General features: G+C 45.7%; 1 protein-coding gene across 22 annotated transcripts in view; it reads left to right on the top strand.

Annotated features, from left to right (window-relative positions):
* PDE4DIP (phosphodiesterase 4D interacting protein) overlaps positions 1-17,525 on the top strand; it is a gene marked incomplete at both ends in the record, with an annotated part of 299,765 nt that overhangs the window by 180,063 nt on the left and 102,177 nt on the right. For 9 of the 22 annotated variants that reach the window (XM_081219772.1, XM_081219762.1, XM_081219784.1 and 6 more), the window contains 10 exons: positions 658-1,093; positions 3,196-3,388; positions 4,281-4,400; positions 5,021-5,549; positions 7,026-7,261; positions 8,289-8,340; positions 9,460-9,683; positions 10,303-10,455; positions 16,236-16,487; positions 16,836-16,967. In XM_081219772.1, coding sequence (XP_081075898.1) covers positions 658-1,093; positions 3,196-3,388; positions 4,281-4,400; positions 5,021-5,549; positions 7,026-7,261; positions 8,289-8,340; positions 9,460-9,683; positions 10,303-10,455; positions 16,236-16,487; positions 16,836-16,967 — 2,327 coding nt within the window. Of the gene's footprint in view, positions 1-657; positions 1,094-3,195; positions 3,389-4,280; positions 4,401-5,020; positions 5,550-7,025; positions 7,262-8,288; positions 8,341-9,459; positions 9,684-10,302; positions 10,456-12,477; positions 12,664-16,235; positions 16,488-16,835; positions 16,968-17,525 lie in introns of all 22 variants that reach the window. The other 13 variants (XM_081219775.1, XM_081219785.1, XM_081219765.1 and 10 more) reach the window with 5 other exon arrangements.

Raw genomic sequence — 17,525 nt, 5'->3', positions numbered from 1 at the left:
TTATTTAGTCCATTTTATTTCCTCAACAAATATGAATATTTTATGCGCAGCTGGCACTGTGGAGGTTCTGGAGATACAGGGTGAACAGGACACGCAGAATCCCTGTGTTCATGAAGATGATCTCCTATCACAGGAGCCAGACGTAAAGCAAATAATTAACATAAGTACATTTGATTATAGTTGTGATTAGTGTTGTTTATTTCTTCTGTGTTCTTAGGTCCAAATTTCTCATCCAGTAGTTGAAAAGTGACTGATGATAATTAATAGAACTGTAGAATCCATAATAATAAATTTGTCCCAATGTCCTTTTTATTTTTTTCTTAACAGTGTAGTTACCCTTGTTTTTTCTGGAGGCCACTGAAAATTAGAACATGAGGCTGCAAGCATGAGTAAACACAATTAGACTGGGTGTCTTGAGTCCTAGATTTTTAGTGATGATGATGCCACCAAGTAGCTAGGGGAGTGCGGGTAATCTCTTGCTCTTTCTGAGTCTTGGTTTCCTCGTGTATAAAATAAGGGAGTTGTTGTAGGTCTCTGAGGTCACTTATGCTCTGGGGTGTCTCTGAGTCTCTGATGGCCTGAGGTGTGGGTAAATGGGGCTATTAGGAACTGAGGCCAAGACCAGACCTGGCCCCTGATTATGTATGTTTCCTGTAGGAACACCATGCTGAGCCTTTGCCTTGAGAATGCAGAGCTGAAAGAGCAGATGGGAGAAGCAATGTCTGATGGATGGGAGATTGAGGAAGACAAGGAGAAGGGCGAGGTGATGGTGGAGACTGTGGTTGCCAAAGGGGGTCTGAATGAGAATAGCCTTCAGGCTGAATTCAGAAAGCTCCAGGGAAAACTGAAGAATGCCCACAATATCATCAACCTCCTCAAAGAACAGCTGGTGCTGAGCACCAGGGAAGGGAACAGTAAACTTAATCCTGAGCTCCTTGGGCACCTGGCCAGGGAGATCGACAGAATGAACACAGAGCTGGTTTGCTCTTCTGGAAAGCACCAATGCCAAGAGGAGGAGGGTGTGACCGTGAGGCCTTGCCCCAGACCCCAGAGCCTTGACCTTGGGACTGCCTTCACAACGGATACCCACCAAGTAAGTGTGGGATTAGATGGAATGAAAGACCCTTGGAGAAGGGTTGGAAATGTCAGTTTCTACCTTAAACAGTTCTGCCCTGTGGGTCAGGAGGTACCAAGGGAAGGGCACCTTTGCACCACAAGTAGTGATGATAATATTCCTCACACATCAACCTTTAGAAAGGTTTTTTACAACATTATCTTATAAATATTACATGAATAATTAATTTTCCATAAATATATGAGTGCCTAATTTTCCAGATAAGAGACTAGACATTGGAAGCAGGCAATAAGGCTTTGTCTCTGTCCTTCAGATATTCAGTATGGTGGGAAAAGATGGCACAAAACCAGATCATTTCAATAGGATGCAATATAGGGATACATGGGGTTTTAAGGCAGCCAGACAAGTGGTGTGTAATGACATCTCTTCCTTATCACTGCCATTTTCGTCACAGCTCATCACAGGTGTCTGTCCCTGAGCCTCAGAAGGAGTTATCAGGATCCTCTAAGGGGAGGCAGCTGAGCTGAGGATTAAGTAAAATGGAGACTACAGAGGATTCTTTTTTTTTTTTAATTGGGGTATAGTTGTTTTACAATGTTGTGTTAGTTTCTACTGTACAGCAAAATGAAGTAGAGTTCCCTGTGCTATACAGCAGGTTCTCATTAGCTATCTATTTTATACATATTAGTGTATATATGTCAATCCCAGTCTCCCAGTTCATCTCACCGCCCTCCCCCTTTCCCCCATTGGTGTCCATATGTTTGTTCCCTACATCTATGTCTCTATTTCTGCCTTGCAGACCAGTTCATCTGTACCATTTTTCTAGATTCCACATATATGTGTTAATATATGATATTTATTTTTCTGACTTACTTCATTCTGTATGACAGTCTCTAGGTCCATCCACATCTCTACAAATGACCCAATTTCGTTCCTTTTTATGGCTGAGTAATATTCCATTGTATATATGTGCCACATCTTCTTTATCCATTCATCTGTTGATGGACACTTAGGTTGCTTCCATGTCCTGGCTATTGTAAATAGAGCTGCAATGAACATTGTGGTACATGACTCTTTTTGAATTATGGTTTTCTCTGGGTATATGCCCTTTAGTGGGATTGCCGAGTCATATGGTAGTTCTATTTTTAGTTTTTTAAGGAACCTCCATAGTGGCTGTATCAATTTACATTCCCACCAGCAGTGCAAGAGAGTTCCCTTTTCTCCACACCCTCTCCAGCATTTATTGTTTGTAGATTTTCTGATGATGCCCATTCTAACGGGTATGAGGTGATACCTCATTGTACTTTTGATTTGCATTTCTCTAATAATTAGTGATGTTGAGCATCTTTTCATGGGCCTCTTGGCCATCTGTATGTCTTCTTTGAAGAAATGTCTATTTAGGTCTTCTGCCCATTTTTGGATTGGGTTGTTAGTTTTTTGATATTGAGCTGCATGAGCTGTGTATATATTTGGAGATTAATCCTTTGTCCACTGATTCGTTTGCAAATATTTTTTCCCATTCAGAGGGTTGTCTTTTCGTCTTGTTTATGGTTTCCTTTGCTGTGCAAAAGCTTTTAGGTTTCATTAGGTCCCATTTGTTTATTTTTTTTTATTTCCATTACTCTAGGAGGTGGGTCAAAAAAGATATTGCTGTGATGTATGTCAAAGAGTGTTCTTCCTATGTTTTCCTCTAAGAGTTTCATAGTGTCTGGTCTTACATTTAGGTCTTTAATCCATTCTGAGTTTATTTTTGTGTATGGTGTTAGGGAGTGTTCTACTTTCTGCAGAGGATTCTGAGAGGACAACTGGGCAGGAATGCAGGGAGGGATGAGTGGAGGTTTCCACCCCTTCTCTCTTCAATCATTGAACAAACATTTACTGAGAGCTCCTCTTTGTAGATTCAATTGGCACCATGCTATGTGTTGCAGATACAGAGATGAATAAAACATTACCCCAGCTCTCCAGGAGCTCATTCCAGAAAGCAAGTAACTGCCAAATGGGATGAGGAGTGCTGTGACAGACACATGAATAAAGTCCACAGGGTTCGCAAGGGGTAGCAGCCATCACTGCCTGGGGGATGAGCTCAGACTGCCCTGACCCTGTGTTGGCTCTTTTCACAGCTGGTCAACCAGCCCCAGGCCCGTAACTCTGGACCTCAGTCAGAATTTAGCCTCCCAGGATCCACCAAGCAGCTGCGCTCCCAGTTGGCACAGTGCAGACAACGCTATCAAGATCTCCAGGAGAAGCTGCTGATATCAGAAGCCACTGTCTTTGCCCAGGCCAACCAGCTGGAGAAATACAGAGTCATGTTTAGTAAGTCTTAAGTTCACTTCACCAAAGAGTCTGTCTTCTCCCTGAGAAGCTACATGCTTTGCAGACTTCACTTTTCTTTCCCAACCTCATAACAAATTTCATCCTGACCACGACCCTAGGACTGTGGAAGTGGATACTTAACTTCCATTTGCAGATGGCAGAGAAGAGTAAATGAATAAATCAAGTTTGCAGTGACAGTATAGGGAGGAAATGGACTAACACCTAGATTTGCTGATTTCTGGTACAGTCAACAAACTGCCTTACCTCTCTCAATGTATGCTAATTGCTTCTCTTCTGCTCCTCTTTGCACCACATCAGATTCTTAAAAATATACCATCATTGTTGGTCTAGGATCAGCGCTTTCTAATAGAACTACTTCTGTGGTGACAGAAATGTTCTATACCTACGTCATATGTGGTTATGGAGAACATGAAATGTAGCTAATTCAACTTGGGAATTTTAAGCTTAATTTTAATCAGTTTAACATAAAATAGTCACATGTGGCTAGTAGCTACCTTACGGAACAGTACAGATCTAGATGTCTTTGAAACTCTGAATTAGTTCAGCTCCATTCAAACATTTACTGAGCCCCTGAGAACAAAGCATTTACTAGTTTCCCTGGGGCTTCTAGAGATGACTTAAAGATGTCTGGTCCCAGCGAAGCCCCGTTATCTGTAGATGGGATCATCAATGGCAAACAGGCTCCTCCTGGCGGAGGGAAGTCCTGCTGTCTGGAGCAGGTGGTCTCTTCTCCCACCTAAGTCCAAAGAAGCATCTATCCCGCTGTGGATCTAACCTCCCTGCACCCTAAGGGCCAGGGTATGTGCCACGGAGGGTGAGGGTGTATGTGGGAAATTCAGGTACTCTGTAACACCCCCTGTCTCTTCCTAAGCAGGTGAATCCTTGGTGAAGCAGGACAGCAAGCAGGTGCAGGTGGACCTCCAGGACCTGGGCTATGAGACTTGTGGCCGAAGCGAGAATGAGGCTGAACGGGAGGAGAGCACCAGTCCCGGTAAGAGCACAAGTATGGGGTTCACCTTCCCTCCCTAGAGGCAGCCTTCACCTTTGGGTGCTGTTGGCGAGTCCCACATGCAACGAGGAGTAGGGATGAGGGGGTATGGTAGACTGAAGAGGACACAAGACCAGAGAGGGACAGGAAGTTTGGAGGAGAACTCTTGCCCAGAATGAGGCTGAGTGTGAGTTTGAATTTCTACAATTAGTTTTCAGCATACTGCTGTTAATTAAAAAAATGTTCTATCCAACTGTTTATTATAGAAAAAATACTAAGGTCTATTTATTAATGAAAAGACCAGATGAGCTTTGGGGGAATAGGCAAACCATAAGTTTTAAAAAAATATTCTTCTATTATAAAAGTACTGTGACTATAGGGACATCCATCAAATTGAAATCAAGGAGAAAAACACTTGAGTAAAATAGAAGGTGACCACACCTGACTTGCAGGGCTCTTGGGAGGGTAAGAAATACTGCATTTGAATGTTAGTACAGTGCCAGCACTGAATAAAGTACTGCTTCAACTTTTGCTCTAGTAATTATTGTCCTCAAGACCTTGAAGGGAGTAGCCTCAGCAGCACACCCAGCTTTAATCAGGAAGATGTCTTTGTCTTTTCTCAGAGTGTGAGGAGCATGACAGCCTCAGGGAAACTGTCCTAATGGAGGGGCTGTGCTCTGAGGAGGGACACCTGGGCTCCACACTGGCCAGCCCCCCTGGAAAGAAGCCCTTGGAGAGCCAGCTAGGGAAGCAGGAGGAGTTCCAGGCATATGGAAAGTCAGAAGACATCTCTGTCCTATGTAAGGACATCAAAGATCTGAAGGCCCAGCTGCAGAACGCCAACAAGGTCATTCAAAACCTCAAGAGCCGGGTCCGGTCCCTCTCAGTTACAAGCGATTATTCATCTAGTCTGGAGAGACCCCAAAAGCTGAAGGCTGTTGGTACCCTCGAGGGATCTTCACCTCATAGTGTCACTGATGAGGACGAGGGGTGGCTGTCTGATGGCACTGGGGCTTTCTACCCCCCAGGGCTTCAGGCTAAAAAGGATCTGGAGAGTCTGATCCAGAGGGTGTCCCAGCTGGAAGCCCAGCTCCCGAAAACTGGAACAGAAGGGAAGCTGGCCGAGGAGCTGAGATCAGCCTCGTGGCCTGGGTAAGGAGGGTACTCTTTGGACCATTACTTGATTGATGATGTCTAAGTTTATGTTTGAAGGAGGGTAGCCCGGACAGGTAGAAGAGAGAAGCCATCAGGGCAATCAGAGGAGCATCTATTTAAATGGTAGCCCTAGGTCTGAAGAAAGGACACGTGACCCCTGCTGGGAGATACCAGGTCCCTGGGATTTCCTCTTAGGAATGTATTCTTAAAGTGACAGGATATATGATATAAGTAGTAAGACTGGAGTCAGACTTCCTGTGTTCGAATCCTAGCTCTGGGACTTACAGGCTATGCAACCTACTCAGTCTTTCTGAGCCTATTTCTTTACCTATTAAATGAGGATAATAAGAAAACCTATCTCAAAGGGTGGTTATTAGGTTTAAATGAATTAATACAAGTGCTTATAATAATGCCTAGCATATATTAAAACTCTCAACACTATTTGCCATAATTATTATTGTTTTTGATACTTTGTGGTGGAAAAACACCAGGGTAGATATCCCTCTCAGTATCTGGGTTATCTATGCTGAGTAACAAACCACCCCAAAGCTTAGGGGATTGAAACAATAATTTATGTGGATTGGCTGGGCTTAGAAGTGTAGCTCTCACTTGGGGTCTCTCATGCGGCTGCCATCAGATGGAGGTTGGGGCTGGAGTCACTGACATGTCTGGCTGGACACGGCTTCTTCATTCATGTGTCTGGTGATGTGGTGCTCCTTGGCTTCTCTCTTTCTCCATGTGGCTCCTTGTCTTCCGGGACCTCTCCTCCTGGCCTGGGCCTCTCATAGTACAGTGGTCTCAGGGTAGTTTCACTACAGCATGGCAGCTGGCTTCCAATTGGAAGTTGCCAGGCCAGTTAAGAGCGACTCCTGGACTTGGTGCAGTGTTACCTCCACTATGTTACCTTGGTCATGGTGGTCACAGAACCCACCCAGATTTAAGGAGGTGGAGAATAACTTCTGCCCAATGATGAAAGAGGGGCACAGCCACATTATAGAGGAGCACATGGAACGGGAGCTTGAGTAACGGCCATCTTTGCAAAATACAGTCTGCCATAATATAGATGGTCTTTGAAGTAGAAGACATGAAAGGACCTATTTGGATTTTTAGTATTTATTGAGCACCTACCCAATAACTATATTTAGTATTTATTGAGTATCAACTGTGAGTCTACACTATATTGGTGCTGTAAGGGATGTAAAATATGGCACTGTATTTACCCCCACAGAACTTATTTTTCATTTTTGGACACATGACTAACACATAAAACAGTGGAAGAATGGTGGCATACCATGTTGTTTGATGCAAGTTTGTCAGAACAGAATTTACTCTTAAATACATTGTTTGATTTTTGTGCCAGAATTCAGCTCAAACTGAGGAACTCTTAGAGATGTTCTCACAGAAATGACTACAGAAGACCCCATAACTTAACTCTTTTCCATTCTTACCCTTTCCTCTTCTTTCCTACATTAGGAAATATGATTCCCTGATTCAGGACCAGGCCCGAGAACTATCCTACCTACGCCAGAAAATACGAGAAGGGAGAGGTATCTGTTATCTTCTCACCCAGCATGCAAAAGATACAGTAAAGTCTTTCGAGAACCTCCTAAGGAGCAATGACATTGACTACTACTTGGGGCAGAGCTTCCGGGAACAACTCGCTCAGGGAAGCCAGCTGACAGAGAGGCTCACCAGCAAACTCAGCACCAGTAAGTTGGCCACAGGGCTTTTGAACACTCTCAGTTCCTCCCAGAGCCCAGCCCCAGGTGACCGCCACACCTCCACCACAGCCTTTTAACCCAGGTTCTGCTTCCACTTCATTTCCCAGGGGTCATTACAGAATCAGGATTGGCCCGTGGGAAGCACCGAGGAGGAACCACAGGGTCAGAGAGGCCATGATTACAGCATCATTTATGGAATGTGACCTTTAGGGAAGGAGGCTGAGTCCATCTAGTGCTAAGAGGGAGAAAGGGAGAAGAGATCAGAGGACTTCACTGTAGTTAAAGAAGCCCTGAACCTAGACTTTCAATATGCAAGCTCTAGCCTGGATGCTGCCATTAAGTTTCTTTGGGCAAATGACTTAACCTTTTGGTATCTCTGTTTCTTCATCTATTGCCTGGTATCGCACATGAATGTAATTCAAATGCAGATGAAGCACTGTGCCCTTTTGAACATGGTTTGGGCACTGAATGTCATAGTACAAGGGCTAGGAATATTGGTAATTATTGAAACCCTTGACTCAGAATTTCCTGAGAGCACCCGCGGGAGAACAGCAGGATCAGTCTTGGGGGCCAACCATCCCACATCCTAGTGGCAGGTGCAGAGGTGGGACAGGGCTGTTTGTCATCTCCTCAAAGCAAGAGTAGGTTCTACATGAAAGCTGTGATGGGTCACAGAGCTGGTCCGTATGGAAGTCAGTCTGTGGCAGGCTTGGAGGCTGGAATTTTCCAGAGGGAAGCTAGCCAAGTGCCTTTTAAACTTTTTTTGTGTTGATTTAGGGCAGAGGAAGTCATGATGGTGATTACCAGGTCAGGGAAGGTCTGCCTGGTGAGCTCAGGAGAACCTGCATGTCTGTTCTCTAAAGATACAATCTGAGATCTCCCAGAGCAATTCTCCCACATATCCTGGACACACAGAGCAGTCACTGTTTTGCACCCAAATGGGCTCCTGCATTTATAATGTGTGAAGTGAGACCTGTTTAATTTCTTACTGTTTCTTTCTGAATTTGGTTTGCAGAGGATCATAAAAGTGAGAAAGATCAAGCTGGACTTGAGCCGCTGGCCCTGAGGTAATTCAAATAGGATCTGGTAAAGGAATCAGGAACAAGGCCTAAGGGGTCAAGGGTGGCTGCAGTTTCACAATTCAGGGGGAAAAAAGGAAAATTCTGATTGTAATGAATTCATTTATTCATGGAACACATTACTGTTCTTTTTAGCCTTACTCTCTTTTGATATAGTTCTATTGATTTCTGTTTGTATATTTATTCAAATTAGTAACCTAGATTTATTATTATATTATTAGCTTAGTAACCTAGAGTCAGTCTGACTTAAAAGTAAACTAACCAGGTTTTAAGGGTCCTTGGCACCCCAAGGATCTCCTCTGCTTCCCCACTGTGTGTTTAAAGACCAAGGTGTGTTTTTGCCAAGTTGCCTTACCCCAAGTTGAGTTGACAGCTAGTTTAATGGCCACACAATTTCCTTGGGAAAAAAAGAATTGTATTACAGTGTCTAATTTAAAAAAAGTGCTTGACGTTGCAGATCCCGGGAGGCTACAGTGTCTTAGGAAACAGTTTTCATTAAGTCACTGGATATTATCTCATTATGTGCAATAAAATACAGGCTCAGAGTCCTTTGTAGTCACTAGTTCACGCCCCTTTGTGTCGTGAGTGTGCTTTAGACCACTCAGTGCTTCTCAAAATATCTGCAGTGAAGGACAAAGTATTTTTTGTTTGTTTGTTTTCATTTCTAATCCATCACAGACACACACATTGTCTGTATCTCAGTCAACCAGATGATTCTACTTATCATACTCCTAGATGTTGTGGGAATGCCACACTGCTATGTTTCTCAAGGCTTACCTTGCATTTTTGTACTTACTGGAGACTGGGAACCAATGGTTCTTGGACTCCAGCTGTACTGGGGACCATATGTTAAGCAGCAGTGCCTTGGAGCGCCAGCTGAGCCTCTGCTAGTCCTCAGTATATTGTGCGGCCAGTGCACTGGGTGGCTCTTGCTCTCCTTCCCTCTGCACCTGACCTACTTTCCACTCCTAATCAGAGATGGATAATTTCGTTTACCCTTTGCAGGAATGGTCCCCTTGACTTATGTGGCTTTTCCCACGTGCCCTAGTCAGGACTAGCTAGTCCAGTGACTTTGGGTTCAGCTGTTGTCCTCCTTCACCCCACTAGGCTCAGCAGGGAGCTGCAGGAGAAGGAGAAAGTGATTGAAGTCCTGCAGGCCACGTTGGATGCACGGTCCCTAACGCCCTCCAGCAGCCGTGCCTTGTCTGACTCCCACCGGTCTCCCAGCAGCTCTTCCTTCTCGTCTGATGAGCCGGAAGCCTGCTCTGACATGGACATAGCCAGCGAGTACACACACTATGAAGAGAAGAAAGCTTCACCTTGTCACTCAGGTAGCCTCCACTTTCTGAGTGGAACCACCTTTATCTAGGCTGAGAGGAGACCTCCACATCCAGGCATTATAGATGCACCTTGGTGTGTATCAGGCCGAACCGTGCCAAGCACAGGCCCCAGTGGGTCAGGATCTTTGCTTTGCTCCTGACTCTACAAGTTACCCCTGTCGCTGGGTCTCCACCAGCATATGGATACTGCTGTTGGACAAGGCGAACGACAGTGGGGAGAGTGAGATTATGGAGACTTCTCTTCCCCACTGCCTCATGAGCATACAATCTGTCTGACTGACCTCCTTTTTTAAGATGGGATATCTTATCCCTCCAGCTAGTTGCAGTTCCTGAACCCCTGAGTTTCCGTGGGTGTCCACAGATGCTGCTGGACTTGCCTGGTATTTTTGGAGGTGCCATTTTCATGGTTTCAGGCTCTGAGCCCCACCGTCACCTCTAAGGTTGCTTTCCTCACTGAAGGAACTGTTTGCCAGTAAGGAATGAACACCGCTGCCAGCGCTTGTGCTTGATGCTCTCCCTGAACACCAGGCTCTGCCCTGGTTAAATATAAGGCCAGATTCCAGTTCTTTGTAGAACATCAAACATGTTCTTTCATTCATGGGTTTTGTAGATTCCATCCATCATTCGAGTCATTCTGCTGTACTGTCTTCTAAACCATCAGCAACCAGTGCGTCTCAGGGGGTTAAGGCCGAACCCAGCAGCAACCCCATCAGCTTGCCAGCTCCCCAGAATCCCCCCAAGGATGCCAGCCAGGCCCATCCAGGTATGCAACAGCTAGTGGGGCAGGGTCTTCATCTCCTCTTCCTCAGCTGCCTGTTTGACTTTTCTTCAGGGACAAGAAAAGCATCATTAGGAGCTTATGTATCAATACATCAAATCCTAGAGAAAATCAAGAGACCTTCCAAATTAGCTAATAGTGTCTGACTACTCTTTGTTTTAAATATTTTAGAAAAGTAAATAATCCACAATAGACTTTGACCTACATATCAATTTTGACCAATAGTTGGCTAATCATTCTAAAAGAAGCATCTTCATTTCTTTCTCTCATTTTACCCTGGGAATCAAAGAGGCAAAATGTTTCTCCTAGGATTACTGTAGCCAAAGAACAAAGGGAAATTTACATCCGCTGCTCCCTTATATGTGTTCCCCATTTTATCTGAAGAGGAGCCTCTACAGTAGGTAGGGCTGCTTACTTCATAGCTAAGGATGTTTCAGTATCCTTAGACAAGATTCTGTTCATATTACATTATCATTCATGGGCTTCTGAATGGGTTGGTAGTCCTTGATGTGTATATGGTGTGTATCTTGGACCAATAGTTGTACATTTCATTTACCTGCCTCAGCTTAGTTACCAGTGGGTACATGGTTCAATCACAGCTCCACACCAGCAATGGCAGAGAAAGGGCAAACATTGTTCTCACCTCCTACCACCCAACAAGATGGGCTGGCTGGCTGCCTTCATTGTGGTTGTGGTGAGGTCGGACTCGTGTAGAGGTGCCCCCAGAAGAACAGCACTTTCCTTCTGCCACCCTTGTCTCTCTTGAGGACAAGTCAACCAAAATCTTAAGAAAAGGAATGTGTTCAACTCTTCCTGAGCCTGGGCTCAAAGTTTCTGGGCCAGAGTGGGCAGCAGCTAAACCAGGAAATCACTGGGAAAAGCTATTCACCTAGCACTGTAGACATCTGTGTAAATGCTTTGCGATCAAAAAGAGCAAAAGGTCAGGGGTTTTAAAATCAGAATGCCTCCCTGAAGGAGCCCTGGTCTGTGTCACTTGGTAATTCAGGGGTCTTTGCTGTACTGCTCTGATACTATGTCAGTATCTTGGGGTAAGGGATGTTTTTCAGAATGTGATAATTGTCTTTCACGTGAGACATTCTCCACAGGTCTGTCTTGGTTTCTTCTCCCTCTGTGAGCTACCTGCCTGATAACTCTTTTTAGGAAGAGGAGACAGATTGAAACATCAGAACTTCCCAGGGTTCCTAAAGACCTGTCTATAGATGGACTACCTAATGATCACCTGTGAAGATTTTTTTAGAAACAAATTTCTAAGCCCTACTGCCAGAGTTTATGATTCAGTAGATTGCAGTAACAATGAAAGAATCCACATATTTTAAGAATTTTTCTTAAATTATTTGAATGTCCAGAAAGATTTGCAAGCCATTGTTTGTAAGTCAGTATGCCAAGGCTTTTATTTTTCCTTTGGTGAATGGACACATTGATTTGGGATTCTGAAGTTTGTTTCCATCAGTGTTGAATTATATGCATTAGTCATGCAAACTTCCCCACTATCCTAGTCTACTTCTGCCCTCCTCAGAATGAGTCCTGTTGCTTTCAGAAGAGGAGTTCTAGGTGTAGGGAGAGTCTTGTCACAAGGGCCAGGACTAGCACATGCTGGTAGCAGCACTGCAGGGGCTCTTGAGAGCATCCAGGCACAGCCATCCTCACCTATCCATGTCCAGATGGCTAGGATGGGGCTTTCATGGCTGCCTGGGTTATGGTAATGCCACCTTGCGTTTTGTAGCCAGTTGTTTTCAAGATGAGCATAGAATGTGTATGCAGGATAGCCCTGGCAGGGAAGGAGGAGGAGGGGGTCAGCTAGGCCAGCATCTTGGGTAATAGTGCTTCCCCTTGGCCACCTCAGTCATCACCACATTGACTGATAGACACTCCCCAAGGAGATGTTTGGTCAGGGAATAGTTTCACCTTCTCAACCTTTCACCCATTCTTTTCTCTGACTTTCTCTCTAATGGTTTATCTCCTTTCTCCCTAACTTTCTGTTTCTAGGCCTTCATTTTCAATCCATACCCACGCTGGTTAGCCTTCCCCAGGCACCACTGCCCTCAGCTCCACCCAGCTTCCTGCCTTTCAGCTCTGCTGGCCCTCCCCTCCTTGGCTGCTGTGAGACACCCATGGTCTCCTTGGCTGAGGCTCAGCAGGAGCTGCAGATGCTGCAGAAGCAGTTGGGAGAAAGTGAGCACTTCCTGCTGCATTTGTGTTCTTGCGAATGATGGACCCACACTGTGTTTCTCTGCATGGCTTTGGCTGGATGGCAGAGTTTTAAAAAATAACATAGGGGTACACGTTATCAGTGGACGATTGAGGGAGGCCTGTGCTTGCTGTTTTTGGAACTATATTTACTGTTATCTTTCTCATGTGTGTGCCTCATCAATTAACAGGTATATACGTTCATCAGGCCCTAGACCTGGTGCTCTCCCACTGCTGATACTGTGGGGTACCTTCCACCAAGTGTGTTGAAGCCCTGACACATTGGCAACATGTTCACTGGCAGGACATGGGAGAGAGGTTTTTTGCCTGCCGACACAGGATGAAGTGGCCAGAAAAAGATGGCCACATTCAGTGGGATCATTTCCATGGCAATTATATCCTCCTCTGTGAAATGTTTTTAGTCAAGTTCAAATTCTGACATCATCAGGTTCGGGGCTAAAAGGATGGTGGAGGAGGAATTAAGAAGGGGTGCCAGGGCTTCTCTGGTGGCGCAGTGGTTGAGAGTCCGCCTGCCGATGCAGGGGACACGGGTTCATGCCCCAGTCCGGGAAGATCCCACATGCCGCAGAGCGGCTGGGCCCATGAGCCATGGCCACTGAGCCTGCGCGTCCGGAGCCTGTGCTCCACAATGGCAGAGGCCACAACAGTGAGAGGCCCGCGTACCACACACACACACACAAAAAGAAGGGGTGCCAAACCTCTCTTCCCCTTACACGAGGTTAATTTCTGTTTCTGCACAGGTGACATGAGGACAGCTAGAAACAGAAGCACATACTGTGATGTGTGATTGTGGATTCTGTCAACTCCCAGATATAATCGATGTTATGTAGTCACAGAATTCATAGAATATGTAGTCATCTTTTAAAGAAAGGTTTGATGTAAATATGGTCTGGATGCCACATCATAAAACATTTTGTTTTATCTTAAGCTATAAGCTATCACTTATAGCTTAAAATAAGAAAAGAACCTCACGTGATGAATTTGCTCTCTAGTAGTGCTTAAAAAAACTAGAAAGCAATTTGAAATTACCTTAAAACCACACTCTGTGCCTGTAAAGAAGAGCTTGGATGAGGCAGAAATTGATGGTAGGGTCACTGTACAAAGGGTGTCCAGCGACCTAAGACCACAGCTAGGAATCTGCATATCTGAAGCCCCAAAGGTCATTCGGATCGGCTTATTTATCAGCTCTGAAAATGGATACACTGTCCACTCTGACATCAGTTTGATTTCCAGAACCAGCTAGACTGAGTCGATTTTTAGAAGAGTTTGTACATCTTCCTTTCTGCAGGAAGTGAAGTCTAAGAGGCTACCTTCTGCTTATCAGCATTACACAGGTACAGCAACCTAGGTTTACCTACCAACGTGAACATGGTTTTACCCTGTTCCCTGCCAGAGCAGTAACTAAAACTCAGGGAAGTGAGGTTACTTGTTCAAGATCACTAGTAACTGGGAGAAATGGGCTTGAATTCAGACCCCCTGCTCCCAGTTCCATATTTCCATTACACCTTCTCTATGTAGAATGGTTTTGTTACAATCCTGCTCAGAGCACAGAGCTGAGCTTGACTGAACAACTCTGGAGTCCCCTTGCAACAATCTTTTCTCTCTTTAGAGATGAGAGAAAGGTGCTGTTCTCTCTGATCTAGAACTTGCTACTATAGCACACCTGGAAGCAACAACTGATGGATAACAAATTTGTTCCATGCCAAAAGGCAAGACTGTTCTCTAGATGACCTTTCTTTTCCTTGACACCTTTTCCTTCATCTTTCCACACTGTCAATTTGTCTTTGCCCAAAGGGAAAGATGGAGGAAGGAGAGCACTGTGCATGAAAGGGTCTGTGATGTGGGTTAAATTGGAGTCATATCCAGTCTGTGCTATTGGCCAGAGTTTGGGTGGTCCCAGCCTTGGTGAGGAAGGCTATAGCCCTTTCTTTTTCCTTGTCAAGCACAGTCCTCACCAGCGCTCCTCCTTTGCTTTGAAACAAGCTTCCAACTGGACAGTGGTGCATGGCGGCTTCTCAGGCCACTGTGGGGCTAAAATTTCCTTGTGCAAGAGTCTGTGTGGTGTCTTTGCATGGTTTAGGGCATGTGCTCTGTATCGTGTGGCTGGGAAGACTGGAACATGAGAATACTGATCACTGTTACTGATAGACTTGGCACCTCCTATGACCTTGGTGAGATAGTAAGCTGACTGTCGACAATCACTGACTTCCCCCTCTGCCTGTGTGGGGTTGGGGTTGAAGGAGGTGTGAGAGAGGCACGAAGTCACATTCTTTAAAATACTGACTATAGTTTAGATGCTTACATGTTTCATCTCCCTCTTTAACTTCCTGTGATCCTAATGAATATCTAGTATTTTGCAAATTGGGGAAGGGGAGACCCATGACAGTACTTCTCAAACTTTCCTGCCTATTAGAATCAGCTGGAATGATTTTAAAACATCCAGTGCCCAAGCTGCACTGCATACCAATTAAGGTAAAATCTCTGGGGGTCCAGGCCCAGTACATGTTTTTACATTGTCTCAGATGATTCCAGTATGTGGCCAAATTTGAGAAAGTTATAAATGAGGATCAAAATTAGCAACTGCCAATTACATTAATCCCTCAAAGGGGGTTGGCTTGGTTGCAGGGACCCATGACCTCACTCCTCACTCCTATTTCTTAGGTGGAGCTACCTGTTTACTCTGCTGCCCACATTGATAATCCCTGGAAGAAAGTAGCCTTCTGAATGTGAATATTCTAAACTATGGCCCTGTTCACCTCTTTCCCTCTCTCCACCAAGTTGGGCTTCTTTTTACACAGAAGCAGAGATAATGGGAAGGCCCATGATTTCATAGGATCTATGAAAGCATCAGCCTCTGAAATGAAAGGTCCTCCCTCCCCCATGGAAGAGTTTATGACTCTTTAGACATGAGTGATGACATATTTCAGTTCCTGGAATCATGTTGGGTAAGAATGAAATCACCTCTTGCCTTACCTAGAACCTCCCCCAGCCTCAGCAAAGAAGTTCCTCACTCTGGAGTAACTGGGGCCACCACATCTAGCTGGATTTATACCCCCTTTCTCTTCTGACAACCCCAAAGGAAAACCGAAAAGCTGGCAGTTTAGCTTCTGGGTACAGCAAGTACTCATAGGGACACAAATATTCCCGTTCACAGGTGTGCTCAATGCTATGGCCCATCACACTCTTAACCTCTGATTTTCCCAGTGAGTTCTACTTCTGGAACTTCCCTGGATTCTGTCTTGAGGAATTATCACAGGAGCCAGGATGAGGGCCACTGGACTTCCCTTTTGTGTACACTGGTGACTTTCTGATACGTTATTCATCCCCTACCTCTTGGTGTCTCATGCTAGCAAATACAAGGGGTGAAAAGTTATAGCCCCTAGGATGGGAATCCTCATCTAATTGGTATTTCACAGCAGACTGGGACCTCTGATAGCCCATGTGTCCCCTTTAGTGTCTGTTCTTAGCAATCACATGCTTCCTTGCCGATCCTTCTGTTCTGATACTGCTTCTCATTCGTGTTTCTTTCTGCCCAGGTGTCAGCAATGTTCATCCTGCTTCCCCAGCCACATTGCCAACCAACCATTTAGAAGCCAGCTCTTCCCACTACCTCAACACTGCCCAGCCCCTCTCTCCTCTGAGGGGCACCATAGAACTGGGCAGAATCCTTGAGCCTGGGTACTTGGGCAGCAGAGGCCAGTGGGACATGATGAGGCCTCAGAAAGGGAGCATATCTGGGGACCTATCTTCAGGCTCCTCCATGTACCAGCTTAACTCCAAACCCACAGGTAAAGCACAAAGCCAAGCAGGTCAATTATTTTTTTAAATCGTGCGAAACCCCTTACACTTACCAGTTACCATGGTAACTGTACATGTACACTTACAACTCCCTTACACGTACCCCTGTATTGGAGGAGGCCCATGGGGCTTGGTTAGCACCAGCTGTCCAGTGTTTGAAGCCAATTTACTCTTTCAACAAAGTCACCTGAGCTTCTGGATGCCCATGAGAGAGACCGGTGATGTTTAGGGATCTTGCTGAGAGGCCACTGGCCAAACCCCACACCCCCCATATGGGCCCCACTAGTGACCAGGATTCTCCATCTCCCATCTCCTCTTGTCCTGCTGGGTGACCGCAGGGACTGACCTGCTAGAGGAGCACCTTGGTGAAATCCGGAACCTGCGCCAGCGCCTGGAGGAGTCCATCTGCATTAACGACCGCCTGCGGGAGCAGCTGGAACACAGGCTCAGCTCCACTGCCCGCGGAAGCGGTAGGAGAGGCCCAGGGCTTCCTGTTTCTGGTTGTAATTAGGGAGCTGCTGAAGGTCAACCCCTAGGCAGAGCTTCGCAGATTTCAAAGCACCGAGGTCTGCTTTTCTGTATTTGCTCCTTACATCAGCAAGGCAGGGGGCAAGTACTATGTTCCCGTTGCAGCTTACCTGAGCTCAGAGAGTAACTTTCCTCACGGCAGATCTAACCAGGTCTGGTCCCCAGAATCCTCTGACTTCTCTTCCATCCTAATCTGCTCATATCTGCCTGCTGACTTCTGTGCCCTGGTCCTGTGATTGGCAAGTGGTACAGCCAGGTCTGCAGGGCCTCCTCCAGCCACTTACCGAGGTGGCCTTCCTCCCCACCCTCTCCCCCAGGCTGCTGACACTTGGAGGCCGTCCCTTCCACACGCCCTTGTCCTGCCCACACCGCAGCAGCAGCTATTTAGGGGAAAGGGCCTCCTGAACAGCTACAGCCAGGGCACGTGATAATGCACGCAAAGAACCCACTCAGAGGAGCCACAGGAAAGCCAGGCATTCAGCCCATCAGGCTTTAGGCCC

Source organism: Mesoplodon bidens (assembly GCF_964165515.1).
Source record: "Mesoplodon bidens genome assembly, chromosome: 2".
Taxonomy (NCBI): Eukaryota; Metazoa; Chordata; class Mammalia; order Artiodactyla; family Ziphiidae; genus Mesoplodon; species Mesoplodon bidens.
The sequence above is the reverse complement of the archived record's forward strand: the minus strand, read 5'-3'. Positions and strand labels throughout refer to the sequence as shown.